This window comes from Ursus americanus, chromosome 14 (genome assembly GCF_024610735.1).
Source record: "Ursus americanus isolate L20-20 chromosome 14, mUrsAme1.1.p, whole genome shotgun sequence".
NCBI classification, from domain to species: domain Eukaryota; kingdom Metazoa; phylum Chordata; class Mammalia; order Carnivora; family Ursidae; genus Ursus; species Ursus americanus.
The window spans coordinates 6,948,463-6,964,010 of NC_142140.1; the positions used below are offsets into that span (position 1 = coordinate 6,948,463).

At 39.9% G+C, this 15,548-nt stretch overlaps 1 protein-coding gene across 4 annotated transcripts in view; it reads right to left on the minus strand.

The window, feature by feature from the left end:
- The window catches only part of ATG7 (autophagy related 7), a 239,095-nt gene that overhangs the window by 173,683 nt on the left and 49,864 nt on the right, over positions 1 to 15,548 (minus strand). For all 4 annotated transcript variants that reach the window (XM_087866774.1, XM_087866771.1, XM_087866773.1 and 1 more), the window contains 4 exons: positions 12,893 to 13,051; positions 6,780 to 6,974; positions 5,106 to 5,309; positions 3,326 to 3,441 (listed from right to left, as the gene is read on the minus strand). In XM_087866774.1, the coding sequence (XP_087722900.1) occupies positions 3,326 to 3,441; positions 5,106 to 5,309; positions 6,780 to 6,974; positions 12,893 to 13,051 (674 nt within the window). The remainder of the gene's footprint in view (positions 1 to 3,325; positions 3,442 to 5,105; positions 5,310 to 6,779; positions 6,975 to 12,892; positions 13,052 to 15,548) is intronic.

Below are 15,548 nucleotides of genomic sequence, written 5' to 3' on the forward strand. Positions count from 1 at the left end.
TTTTTTCCTTGTTTCGTTTCCTTTTCTTTCCCCTACCCCCTTCTCATGTCTTTTTCTTCTTTCCTTCTTTCTTTCTTAAAATTACTGGCTCTATTCTTGAAATTAATTTAATTTTATCTCACTTCTATTTATTACAAGATGAATTCATTCTATTGTTTATAGGTCATTAAGTAAGACTTCTTGCTTGGAGCAGATAGGGTGTCCAGATTACAACTGTGCTAACCTTTGTATCTTTAATGTAACACAGACACAGTATGGTAAACATTTAGACTACTTAAAGCCAAGGTCAAGTTGAAACAAAACATAGCAGCTTGCTCATTTTTCTATTTTCACATGCAAGCTAGTATACTATGAGTACTTAATTAAAAAAAATTTTTTAATTGGAATGGCATTGGTAGGCTAGGTAGTCATGACCAAGCCTCCACTGAAAACAAACAAAGCTGGATACAGTATTAAAACCTTTGTTTGAAAGCATGACAGATACCAAAGTAGGGAAGAATTGCAGAGCCAAGATCTGTGAAAGAAGAGAAGCCCATAGAGGTCAACAAGGCATTTGCAAGGGGAACTTTGTGTCATAAAGTGATTGCCAACCTCCAAAAGCAGTGGCTATAGGATCAGAAGCTGAACAGTTATATGGACAGACAAATGGACTGGAAGGAAAAACTACAGCTTGAGGTCTGCCAATAAGGAGGAATCATGAAAAATATCCCAAGCTTTGGGTTGGGGCCAATGGGGGTTGCATCCTAGGACTAAGAGTGAATCAGAAATAGACAAGCCCTAATTGGACTTAAGTGTTCTAGGACTGCTAATCTATACACCTAGCAGTTTGCCAGAAGGAAATATAAATCACATCATCTCTACAATTTTTCATATATAATATAATGTCCAGTAGTCAGTCAAAAAAAACCAAGCAAAAAAATAATAATAATAATAACCAAACAGATTTGAGAAATTGGGGAAATTTAAAAACTAGATATGAGGTAATATGAAGGAATTACTTTTAATTTATTTTTATATGTAAAGTAGCAGAGATACATACTAAAAAGATACATTTTTATATGAATGACCTGCTACGTCTTGGATTTGCTTTAAAATAAACCAGTGGGAAGAGAAAAAATGTGGATAGCTATATAGATAAATGATGATGGCCCATATGTTGGTAACTGTTGAAGCTGGGTGGTCTATACAACGGGGTTTATTATTTTACATATGTTTTTTCTTTCATATATGTTGAATTTTCCATAATCAAAAGGTTTTATCTAAAAAAAAGAAAAAATACCAGGTATTGGAGGAGACAATACATAACCAAAAGCCCAAAAAACAAACAAACAAACAAAAAATAAACCAATAGACGAGAGGAACAGAATCACAGGAGATCCAGATAATGGAGATATAAGACTTAAAAGAAAAACATAATTAAAGGTTTTCAAGGAATTAAAATGAACAAAATCACAATTTCAGCTGAGATTAGGAAATGTAAAAAATAAGATCAAAAGGAACTTTTATAACTGAAACATAAATTAAAAACTCAATAGATGCTTTAACACATATTAGACACAGAAGAAGAAAGAATTAGCAAACTGGAAGATAAGCCAAAACAAATTGGCAGACTGAAGCAAAGAAAGACAAAATACTGGAAAATACAGAAAAGGGTGTAGGTTGATTCTGACGACTCAAAAGCAAAGAAGACAGAAAGGGGAAGAAGCCATATTTTAAGAGATAATGGCTGACAATTTTACACAACAGATGAAAAGCATCAAGCCATGGATTTGAGAAGCACTAGAGAACACAACCAGAATAAATACAGAAGTAGGTGTATCATAGTCCAACTTCTGAAAACCAAGGACGATGAGAAAACCTTAGAAGCAACTAAGGGCAGGGAAAAAGGAAGAAAAACAAACTGTATCAGGGAAGAGAAGTGAGATAAACACTCAACTCCTCAACAACAACAAAAGCAACCAGAGACAACAGGATTATACTCTCAATGTGCTAAATGAAAATTACCACCAATCTTCAGTTCTATACCCAGCAAAATTATCTTTCAAATATGAAGATAAAGTCATTTTCAGACAAACAAAAACTGAAGTATCTTGTCATGAGCATTCCTAAAGGAAATAATAAAGGGCATTCTTCTGGCAGAAGGATAATAGCCTTGGCTGGAAGCTCAAAGATACAGAAGGAAACGGAAAATAACAAAAAAGGAAAATGTCAACCAAACATAATGAATACCACTATATAACAATCTCTTCTGGGGTTTAAAATATATACATAATTTAGGGGCGCCTGGGTGGCTCAGTCGTTAAGCATCTGCCTTTGGCTCAGGGCGTGATCCCAGAGTCCTGGGATTGAGCCCCACAACAGGCTCCTCTGCTGAGAGCCTGCTTCTTCCTCTCCCACTCCCCCTGCCTGTGTTCCCTCTCTTGCTGGCTCTCTGTTGAATAAATAAATAAAACCTTTAAAAAATAAATAAAATAAAATATACACATAATTTAAAAAAATGAGTGTGCAGACACTGCTACTCACCTACCCAACATCCATTCTCCACATCTATCTTATCACAACTTTATTCAGGGAGGTAATGTGCCCAGATAAAACAACCATATTTGCCGGTCCTCCTTGCAGCAAAGGGTGGCCATGTGATACAGGAGTTAGAATCAATGGGTGAGTATTCCAAGAAAGCTCTTTAAAAGGGAGCAGCCTCAACTGAGCTGACATGTATTCTTAACTTCAACACAGAAGCAATACTGGAGGTGGAGTAGTCATCTTGTGACCACAAGGTGGCCAGCATAAGGAAAAAAGCTAAGGGTATCTGAGTGAATGATAAGAAGGAACTTGAGTCCCTGATGGCATAACAAGGCTTTTATATCAACTCTGGACTGCCTGCCTCTAGGCTTCTTGCTGCATAAGCAAAATAAAGTCCTATTTGGCCAAGTCACTGAAGATGTTACATACAGACCAATGCAATTTCTATCATATGTGATTCAGGTATTGCCTTGTAAATGTTCAGGACTAAGGGGATCAAAACCTACTAACAGAATAAAAGCACGAAGGTCCCTAAGGCTCTCACCAAATGTTTCTTCTTCCTTATCATCAGTTACCAAATAACTCCAGGAGAGTTCAATTCCAGAAGGATGCAGAGTTGTAGCCCCGAAGATCATGTGACAAGTTCCCCCTGCAGCCAAAGAATCAGACTGGGTTTTTCGGCCTTGTCTTTTTGAAGACAGAAAGAGCAATAGAATTCTCAGAAGAGCCAGGCTGAGAAAAGGCCAAGGGATACAAAAAAGCTTTCTTTGTTTAATTGACCATCTCTAAACAGTAAACTCACCCTTCTGGATGCTGTAAAACAGAAACCATCAATTCCACGGCCAGGGCTCCTGCAATCATAGCCAGTCCTGGGCGGCTCACAGTGCACTGCTGGTCCAAGGTCCGGTCTCTGGTTGACTAGAGGAAAACAATCACTGATGTGTGCTCAAAGCTCTAGTCCACTCAGTTGTGCCGTCTGAAGCATGAACCACCTCCATGTTAAAGCTATATAACATAACCAGATGCTCGTTCACTGTGGCCAAAGAACATTCAGCCTCAAATAATACCACTTCTTGCAAGTACCAAGAAAAACAAAATATACAACTTTGGTAACTAAATGAGGTAATTTGATAAAAAGGAGTAACAGTTGTGAACAAATTAAAGATTAGGGGCCTAATTGCCCCATATATGGAGTTGCATCACGTGCTCTTTTAATGGACTCAAATCAACCCCACTGTGCTTAGTAGCTGAGGGACAGAGAGGAATAATCATTTGAATAGTGCCAATGATTCTGCCCTGCCATTCTAACTGTGGGACTGCCTGTGAGGTGGGGCAATAATCTGCCTTTCCTGCACTCCTCCTGTGTTCTTCCCACAGTGTGGACATCATGCCACGCTGAGAGTGATCCCTGGGCTGAAATACAAGTATTTTTGCTACAACATGGCTCCAAACACAAGCCTTCATTAGTGCAACCAAAGAAATTCTAATCTTCCAACTTTAGGCAAATTAAGAGGTTGCTACGGATAATTTTGACACTGAAATTTTCACCTTATGAACAGATACAACTTTACTGCAATTGACCCTTAATCCTACTTGTTGGTAACGATGCAATAATGGGACCAGCTGTATGTTATAACACCACTGATGAGGATCGTCAAGTCATTCTTCACACGGAGAATATTTATCTTTTTTTCTTTATATGAGGAGGCCGTGCAAGCCAGCCATCCAAAAGAGGTAGGAGTTATTGAGGAACAAATTTTTAAAGAAGGGGAAAATGAAGGAAAGGGTACAGAAACACCTATGCTTTGTTTCACTGGAAATGATTATCTGTTCTGATAAAAGACCATTCCTACACACCGTGCCTTGTGTGGTGGCATTAACACCATAGAATTTTACATTTGAACAGTGTACTGCTTGCTGTTCAGAGCCCTTTCACATTTGACCCACCTTGCACTGTGAGTAGTCAGGTTATTCTCTCCTCTTCTGCTGGGGTTAGCAGATAAAATATGAGATACCCAAATGAATTTGAACTTCAGATAGCCAACGAATATTATTTTAATATGAGCAGGTCTTGAATACTGCATGGGACAAATTCATACTAAAATATTATTTACCTGAAATTCAGTTAACTGGGAATCCTGTATTTTCACTTGCTAAACCTGACAACATTATGGGACCCAGCCCCATTCTGCAGAAGCACAGGCGGCCTCCGAGCATTATTTAGAATTACCCAACAAGGCAGTGTCCAAGCCTGGATTGGAAGCCAGGTCTTCAGACCCCTCACTTGATGTTCTCTTCAATGATACATGCACAGGAGACAGTGCTGAGGGGACCAGTCTATCCTGCAGTTTTCCACAAAAATGGTTGGTCACTGTGTTTGTGCTGGTTAAAAAGGAACAGCTACACAGTTGATGACGCCAATCAAGGCTCGTGGTGAGATAATGTCACCCCCAAATTGGAGAATTCTTCTCTTTGTTAAAAGACAATAGTTAAATAGTCACAAAAGAAAGAGTTGGGTCTCTTTGCCCCAATGGGCAAGACAGCTGTAGGAAATATTTGGAAGTACAAAGAAATTCACTTACATCTCCTGGGGCCACCACATCATTGCAGAAATAGCAGCCAAGTTTATAGCCAGGGATGTTGGCAAAAAGCGATGAGCCTAGGAGGTCGGCAGGTGCCACAACGTGACCAGAACACAAGTCCCCAGCTCCCTGTTGCTTAGGTTTCTTCAAGCCATGTCTCATGACAACAAACGTGTCAAATCCCAAGGCAGCATTGATGACTAGCTGTGGGTTTCAAGGAATAAAAGTCTAGAGTTAAGAGATACTTACATTTTAAGCCATGGCTAATTTCATATTTGGTCAACTTTTAAAATTTATTTTATAAGTATTTGCATATGAATGTAATTAGAGCCTAGAAGCCAGTGTTAGTAAAAGCTACCCAATATTGAGGATTTATTAAGTGCAAAACACTTGACCAGTGATTAACATTAATAATCTCATTTGGTTTCATTTAAAACTCCCAGCACACATTTCCTATTTACAGACGAGGATAATGAAAGTCAGAGTAGTTACTTCTATAACTTGCCCAAGGTCACTTAGCTGGTAAGAGGTAAATGTATAAAACCAAGCCTTGAGAGTTCTCAGTCTCATCTTCCCACCATTATGCTATCATCCAACATGCCTACACACATTTTTTTAAAAAGATTTTATCTATTTGAGAGAGCAGAGAGAAAGAGGGAGAGAGAGAACACACTGGTTGGGGGAGAGGCAGAGAGAGAGAGAGAGAGAGAGAGAGAGAGAGGGAGAAGCAGGCTCCCCACTGGGCAGGGAGCCTGACTCCAGCTCGATCCTAGGACCCTGAGATCATGACCTGAGCGGAAGGCTTAACCGACTAAACCACCCAGGTGCCCCAACACGCTTTTTTTTTTTTTTAAATAGCTTCACTGAGATATAATTCACACACTATACAATCAACCTTCATACAGACTTTTTAAGGACACTTTTTTTTCTCATTCATACTAGAACTTCTCTTAGTTGTAATTTAACTTACTCTCCTAAATTTCTGGTTATACAGAAAGTTGGGGGGAGAAAAGGTCGCCAGAAAAGAAAACAAAAAATCACTCACAATCTCATGGCTCAAACACTACTAATAGTTTTGGATATTTCTTCCTGTTGTTTTCTCCCTTTCTCTCTCTTTCCTTCCCCTCTCTTTCTCCCTTCTTCTTGCCTCCCCCAACACCCTCGCCAAATAGATATGTTTATATGTTTACAGGTATAAACAATTCATATTAAATATATACAATATCATATCTTGCTTATTTAACATAATGTGACATTTTCCATCTTGTTAGTTTTTGAGAACATAATTGTGCACAGCTGCATAGTATTCCATCACATTTATGTACCATGATTTATTTAACCATTTGATATTGTCAGGCCTTGAAGTTGTCACTGACCAAACAGTAGTGAATGAGACAGTCTTTGTCCTTTTGGAGCTTATGTTTTAATGTAAGTAGAATACTCCTTCTAGAGGACCTCAAACGGTTGCTGTGAAAATTAAATAGAAGATACCTATTATACTAGATGGTGGTGTGTGAGGCAAAGACAGCACCTGCCAGTGGAAGCCTTTTGGCACCATATCACTAGGTCACACACAGCACATCTCTTTTCTGGAGGGAAGGCAGATCTCCCTCCAGGGTGATGGCACATCGAGTCACAACCAGACACGAGAGCCCCAGGATCTACACACTCTACCTTTCTTTTGCTTGCGGCAATGACAGCAGGGAGCCACCGGCTCTCCCTGGTGTCCATCAACAGGAAAACGACATCATGGCTTTCAATGAGCTGCTCCAGTTGCTCCACATCCCTGCGGGCTTGCTCCAGGGTGATGCTGGAGAAGTTCACTGGGTGTCCAGGCATCGGGATGCTCATGTTGAACCCTCTGGCATTCTGGGGAAACACGCAGATACAGAAATGTCTGAAGCAAACGTATAGATGATATCGTAGAGCCCATGTCTCCCCATAGCTACAAGCATGCATGTGTGGTCACCTGCAACCACAAATTTCTCTGTGCATGATTTTGCTGCTTGTCCCTTTTGCTACCTTGTGCCCTGCACCTTCTTCACCTCTACATCCTAGATTATCTTGTCCTGTCATCCCTGGGTCCCTGAGCCTGGATAAAGCAGCAAGCAGAGACATATGGATCGTAGTTCCAAAGAAGGAGGTGAGTACTTCCCATCTGAGGCAAGGAGGACACTACAGAAAACCGTACCTTTGGTTTTTCCTATAATCTGAGGCCAGGAACCTCTATCAAAGTGCCCTGTGCCTGCTCAAGTCCTCTCTGTTCAGTTGTCTCTCCCTACTTATTCCCAAATTGCCCCCCCCATTTCATTAGTATATAACATCTCCAAATAAGATATTATAACAAGAATATTTGATTTAATAAACTCACATAAAATTAGAATGACTGCTAGTCTTGTCTTAACCTTAGAGGTATACACACTTTAAAAAAAGCTCTCTAAACCAAAAAACTCTACTTGCTAACTTACAACCAGAAAATCTACTTAGGAGTGTGTAGATATTTGTTTTGAGGGGACAGGTGGGGGGTGAGCAGAGTATGGTACTCAAGTCAAGCTTCATTCCCTGTCCAAAGAAGTTGTTGGGTGGCCCAGATTCTCTTAAAGTGTGGGGCCTCAGGAGTTTTCATAGGGGCTTTGGAATAGCTCTATAATTTACCACTGGTCCCCTGCAGGCCCCACAATGTCTTGGCCGATTAACAGTGAGTCACATATGGGCATCAATGAAGCCAGGGACATTAACTGTCCAGAGAAAAGAAAGTGTTCTAGAATCACAAACTGCAGCCTTAATCCCCTGCATAGTGCTGACCACAGCAAGGAGTGTGAAAACATTAGTTTTTTCATTCATTTGCCAAACCCTGTCACCTACTGGAAAAACAGCTGGGGGGGGGGTGGAAACCAGACTAAGTAGGTCCTTTTACAAAGGAAAAATCTATTTTGTGGGTTGTAGCTATTTCCTCCTTATCTTAAACTTTAAACCTAATGTCTGGGGTTCAAGAAAGGGACAATAGTAGCAAAAGCAATGATATTTAAAAGAATGAAAAAAAGTTGCAGGCAAAGCAGGAAAAGACACCAGACAGAAAGGACTTCAGAAAGAGGGTTCAAAACAAGTCCATTTTAACAATGAGAACACTATAGAGACAACTATCTGGACCTCATTAATTCAGTCATTAAGTATTATGCATCTAACGTGTACCAAATACTGTAAACAAGAAAAGACCACAGTAATGTCAATATCTTACTGTCTTACTACAATTGGCAAAATATTTTAAACGGTGGTAGCTTGATCCAAAAAAGGTATTATTTAGCTATATTAATGACATCAAGATTAATGTATAATTACTCAACACCAGTTCTGACCTTTTCAATAATACAGATCTATACCTACTTCACTGACCTAAATGGTTCTCTGCTTGCTAAATTTCAGCCAGTAAGCCTGCCTAGGACTGGCTCTCGGCCCACCATTTAGATTCACATGCCTAAGGCCAGAATTCAGCAAGTTTCAACCCAGTAGTTTTCAACCTTGGCTGCACATAGAACCACCTAGAAAGGTTTTAAAATTCCTAATGCCTAGGCTTTTCCCCAGACTATTTAAATTCGAATTTCTGAGAGTGGGCCCCACCATCAATATTTTTTAAAACTTCCCAGATGATTCAAATGTATAGGCGGGGTGAAGGATAGTTTACAGAAAGTGTAATACACAGATTTCAAGTGTACAGTTGGGTGTGTTGCATACCCCTATCAAGACATCACACATTTCCATTACCCCATAACATGATTGTGTGCCCCTTTCCCGTCAGTCCTCACTACTCCCCACCCCCACCGGGACAAGCACTGTTGCAACCACTTTTTAAAACCCTTGATTAGTTTTGCCTATTCTAGAACCTCATATAAATGGTACCCCAGAGTATATACCTGTTGGTGTTTGGCTTCTTTCGCCCAGCATAATGCTTTTGAGGTCCACCCATATCGTTAAGTATCAAGAGTGTGTTCCTTTTTGCTCTATGAAAACACTTTGAATTGTTTAATTGATGTCTCATTGACAGCTATTTGGGTTATTTCTAAATTTTGGCTATTATAAATAAAGCTGTTATGGACATTCTTCTGTGTTTTAGAGTATATACATTTTCATTTTCTTTAGGTAAACATCTACGAGTGGGATTTCTGGGTCATTAGGTTGGTTTAGTTTCATGAAAACCTGATGCACTGATTTACGAAGTGGCTGTTTTAGCAGCAAACCAAGAGCTCTGGTTGCTCCCCTAGCCTGACAACATTAAGCCCTGTCAGTCTTTTTAATTTGAGTCACTTTAGTGGGTATGTAGTGATATATCTTCATGGTTTTAATTCCTATTTCCCTGAGACCATGGATGTTGAGAATTTCCATGTGTGCACTGGCCATTTATAGATCTTCACTATGAAATAAATGCCTGCACAAGTTCTCTGGCCCCTTAAAAAAAAAAAAAAAAAGCTTTTTCTGTCCTTTTATTATTGAGTGGTAGGGGCTGTTTATGGATTCTGGGTAACAGCTGTTTGCCAAATAGACACACTGTGAGTGTTTTCTGGGTTTTGGCCAGCCTTTTCATTCTCTTAATGGCATTAATTGGGAAGAGTTTTAGTTGATGAAGTCCAAGTTATCCATTTTTTCACTTATGGTCAGTTTTTCCAAGGCCCTAGGAAACCTCTGCCTATCACAAGAATAATGTGCTGCTTTCTCCTGGAATCTCTGTAGTTCAGCTTTTATGCTTAGTTCTGACCTTACTGAAGTGTCACCTAAGTGCTCAGGGTGTTCAGTGAGGGCACTCCATTCTGGATAGGTGGGATTCCAATGTCTCCCGGCCTTGAGGGAGCTCCGGAATCTCCATTCTGCTCACAGCAGACAGTGGTGCTTTTTTGCCCAGCCTTATAGAATCATACTCTGAGCTCATGCAGCTTGATCTGGTCAAAGACTCAAGGTGCTGCCCAGACTACTTCTCTGCTGAGCTCCTGTATGTCTGATACTCCATCCTGTAAGTTCCAGCTCCCTTGGCTACTCCGAACTTGGATGTCCGTTTCCTAGGCTCATCAAGCCCAAGAACATGTCCTTGGGCTCCTCATGGGCTCTGACATAGGCCAGAAAGTGCCTCCATGCAATGGGCTGGGACAAACATTCTTTCTTTCCTTTCTGTCTAGGACCATGATCTTTCCATTGTTCATTGACCGGAGAGAGTCATTTTATATATTTTACCCAGCTGCATAATTGTTTATGGTAGGAGAGCTGGTCCAATACCAGTTACTCATCAGGGCTGAAAAGAGATGCCCAGAGTTGGGTTTTAAAACCTCTGGTGAATTTCCACAATCCTACATTTTATTGCCTTGTCTTCAAAAACAAAAGGTAACTTCAAATAGTTATTTGACTTATTAATGGTCAGGTTTTTTTTTTCCTATTCAGTTAATTCAATCTCAGGATTAGACAGGGTATTTGCAGCAGAGCAGCTCTTTCCACGTCTTGTTCACTTAGACGTGTCTGCAGCCTGGTGTGAGGAAGGTGATGAGCAAGTACCTGTTGAAGGAAAAAACACCAGACCAGACATACAAAGAAAGCACCATAAGCTGGGGTAACCAGTAGGTGGAATTATGATGAATTACACCAGGACTTAAATGGATTCTGCACAATATCTATTATTGTTTATCAGGCAGGAAGGATAAAACTATTAAGAGATCTGGCTCCTGGCCTTCAGGACTCAATGACCCAGTAGGGAAAGCAGAGTAGCACAATGTAAGTGCCCAGGAGGATGCTTGACCCTGGTGGGCTGATGGTTTCAAGAAAAAGCGAACTTGATCTCAAAGGCCCACTGTGAGTCATCCCTAGCTTCCACCCTAGCCCCTTCTTGGTCTTCCTTGACCTCCATGCTTCAGCCTCCCTGGTGTTCCTTCAGTTCTACAGAAGTGCTGTGCTGCCTCCTGCCTGAGGCGTTTGCACAGACAGCTCTGCCACCCTTCATCTAGCTGACCCCCACTCATCCTGCAGGACTCAGCCTCCTCAAGGGAGTCTAGCTCAGGTCAGGCTGCCTGGTAAACGTCCTAACAGCAGCTGAGCTCCTACTTTGTGTACTTACTACAATTACAACTGTTTATGAAATTAGTTATTGACCATGTCCCTCCTCTGGACTACAGAAGCTCCATGCAGGGGAAAGGGAATTTTGTTTTGTTCCCCAGTCCCTAGCATACAGAAGGCCTTAAATATTTAATAAGTAAAAGAATAACTGAACAAATAAATAGGGAGGACTGCACTGGGTCATAGACCATTTGGGCAAGGAAAAATTTCAGGCAACTAGTAAGTAGCAAAGGTCAGATTCAAAGCCAGGTCTGTCTGGGCCCTGAAGGGAGTTCATAACACTTTCCAGTGATAGACTGGATTATTCTTCCCGACTATGCTCTGCCTCTCACTAATAGAATGAAACGTTTTTACCCTTTGCCACATGACTTTGCAGGACCTCTCACTAGGAAGGCAGAGTATACTGTCCCACCCCACTGACTTTGGGCTTGGCCCTGTGACTGGCTTTGGCATGGGGATGGAGAATGTTACATTGTGTCATTGGTGAGCTGAAACTTTTAGAGGGATAATAAGTTTTCACCAATCCTTTTACACTTCCACCTTCTACCATAAGAAGAGCATGACCCAGATGACTGTTGCTCCCTGAACCTAGATTTTAAAACAATGACATATGGACCTTAAAGCCTGGAGTCCACCCTAGCCCAGCAGCTAAGCTATAGCCAATCTGCAGACCTGTTAGTGTGAGATAAAGGCTTACAATAATAAGGCACTGAGATGTGAGGATTGTGTGATATGCAATAATGCGGCAGAAACCTAACTAATATGATGGAGTCGTAACATTCTTTTGTCTTTTGGCCTCCAGCACCTAGCTGGGGACACAGTGGGTGCTCAATCGACAGTGCTGAATTAAACCCAGTAGATGATGTTCTTCTGGATCACTAGTGAAATCGACAAAACCAACAACATGGCTTCTTTTAAAGCAAGAACTAAAACGAATGAATCTAATATTGAGTGATTAAACAGAAAAGCCTTGAGAAAGGGGGCTTTTTTTAGTGAGTGCTGAGAGCCTCTTGTGGCATTTTAAGTGTTAGCAGATGCTTTGGAGACATCTAACCTAACTTCTGTCAGATAAACTGATTAAGCATGCAAGATGCACATTTTCTTTTGTGGATGACCTAAAAAAAGAAAAAAAAAAAACCTGGCAAGATTTTGAATCAAATGAGCTGAATGACTTGTCTCTTATTATCTGGTGTTTTTAAAGTAAACAATGCAACTCAAAAACAAGAAGCAGCTCGAGTAAAAAGCTAAATATTTTCCCAGATCTTCCTTCTGCACAGACCACATTCAATTTAATTTCATAAACCTGTACTAAGTAACTATCAACTATTCTGGTGATGAAGGAGAAAGACCATCCTATACCTGAGCTACTAAGAATCCCTTTGAAATAAGGCATATAATAATATGCATACTCCCAAATCCCTCAACTTAGACGCAGATAATGCTTTGCAACTTACAAAAACATTTTTTCATATAGTCTTTGTTTTATTTTCACAATAATATATGAGTGTTTTGTTTTGTTTTTTAATGCCCATCTCTGAGATGAGGTAACAGAGGCTTGGCCATATAATGAAGGCCCAGGTAGTAAGGGACAACCACCCACCTCTCTTTTACCAATACCACAGGGCCTCATTCCCCAAGATTAACCACAGGAAGCTACAGGAGACAAGCTCTGACATTCCCAAACAGTATCAACATACCACTCCAGGGAATATTTTCTGAAGCCGGTCTGCTGCAGCCAGGGCCTTGGGCTTACCACCTGCTAGGCAATCTTCAAATTCATACAGAGGCTGCCTCACAGGATTGGAGTAGGAGATATTGGCATTGTCCACAAATGTGATGTGTCTGACGCCCCAACCCTGCATGGAAACAAGAGATCATGGTGTGTTTCTGATGAACATGTCACAGGGTGTCTCTCTTAAAATCCCTAAAAGAGGTTTTGCTTTGGAGTAGCTTGGGAACCTCAAATACAGGAAACTTCAGAAAATGAATTATGCAAATTCAGTTTTTGATCAACAGAGGGTCAACTTCCTTTAAAAGACAAAATAGTTATATACCCAGTGCCTGATTTCCTGCAGTAATGAGACTAAGAAATGTCAGAGTGGGTCTGACTAATAACTCATTATTTTTGACAGTGGCACCAGAGAAAGATTTGGAGGTGAGTCCCATAAGAATTGTCTATGTTGCTGTCTTAAAACGTTTAGGGATAAGCCCCTAAATGTCCTTGCTTTCCCTTAATGAATAATTAAATATAAATAACAGCCCACATTAAAACTCACTTAAAGCCTGAATTAACTCCTCAGAAAAATGACTTATGAGTTATTCCCCGTTGTATAACGTCGTAGAAGACTTTGTACTACTTCTTCAAGACGTAAAGGCCTTATTAATATTCGGTAATGCAGGGGACATTTCTATAGTCTCAGAAATAGTCTGCATGATTTCATATACTTCAATTATACCTCCGATAAAGTCTTATAGAACCACACATTTTAAAGTGAGATGGAATCTCTAACATCCTTAGTCCAATTATTTTGTTCTACAGAGACAGCAAGAGTAGTCCAGAAATCACTTAAGGTCATAGATCTGATTAATGGTGGGGAAGGAATGAGAGCCACAGAGTTGCAACCAAATGAAGATGCCTACTTTTTGGAGGGTGAGGTGCAGTGTGTGTGTTTTAGCAGATCATAAAATAGCATGGAGATCTAAGAGAAGCCCTGCCATGATTGTCTACAAAGCTGATTCTGTTCTCTCTCTTATTTCAATATCTTTCCACTAGGGACTCAGAAACTCAATTAGACTGATGATTCCAAGGGGACAGTCAACAAGAATCCAAGATTCATCTTCAGGGTTGAGAAGGACAGGCAGACTCCATCCTTTCAAAAGCATAGTTTAGGTTACCTGTTTTGAAAGCCCACTGATAAACTTTGGTCTACTCACTCAGTTTTGTAAGTGACTTTTACCAGCGAAGCAATCTACCATGGAGGCAGAATAAAGATATGGAAAATCTGAAAATCACTTGTGCTTGGTTTGGGGATATTTATTTCTGAAGTATTTTTACATTCCTTAAAGCAATGCTGAGTGGACAGCAAGGAAGGCAGTCTGGAAAGATGCTGCGCAGTGGGAAGAAAGCCAGGTAAATTACAAATAGGTCATAGGTTAGCCACATGCAGAGAGGCATTCGCGCTCAGCTTTTGGCTTCCTGGAATGCTGCACAGTTTAAATGGCTCATCTGCCAAGATTAAAGAAAACTGTAACACTTGATGCTGGTGAGGATGTGGTGATGAAAAGCTTTTGTACTGGTTGAGAATGCAAACTGATGTAATTTTTCTGGAAAACAATTTGGCAACATGTTTCTAGAATCTTTCAAATGTTCATATCTTTTGGCCTATGTGCAGCAATCCATCCTCAGTAAATACTTCCAGCAATTTATCTGAGGAAGTAATCTGAAATATTAACAAAAATGTTCCACAACATAATTTACAGTTGTAAATACTGGAAACAATGTTAACGCCTACCATTAGGGGAATGTCTCAGAACAGTGTATTTCATCACATAAGGCATATTCTATAGTCATTAAAAACGCCTGACAGGCATCATTTTTAATTACATGACAAAGTGTTTACAATGTTAATAGATGAAAGCAAGGGCATTATCATAAATAAGATTTTTAAATATATATTTAACGAACATTAAAGGAAATAAGTGAAAAGTGATAGGAAAATGGGTGTCTTCTTTTCCTGTTTTATAACTTTGACACTTTACAAATTTTCTACAGTAGGTTTCCACTGACTTTACAATTTTAAAAAATGTTAAGAAAACCTAAGCACCTAATTCTGGAAGCCAGATAAAAAACAATAAAATATAGGAAGCACAGTTTGACTCCATTAGCAAAATCTGCAACTCTCCTGGTTTTGGAAGGTACCTTCATTAACGATTGTCTTTCGTTTTTGAAGAAAAGATTCCAAGCAAAGAATATATAAGGCACTAAAATCTGATATCCAGAAAACAGTGGACCCGTTACATATCATTCTTGTTACTGGGTGTATTTATTAAGCAGAATAGTCCAGAGGGGTAAAGTCATTGAACTGCCATGTTTGCCTGAACCCATATATGTAGGTATGTCTGCAACCTTAAGATCTTGCTTAACTAGGACCTTTTTGCTGCACTCCCCTTTTCGGAGAATGAGGCAAAAAGAAGACAATAAGCTTGTAATATCAGGGATTTATTTAAAACAAAATTCCATTTCAGTTTTCTGCCTCTAACAGAACTGCACAGAAATTATGTATATTCTGAGAGCTACCCCAAGATATACTACATGATCCTAGATCAGCAAAATAAAGTTGATTTATGTCTGAC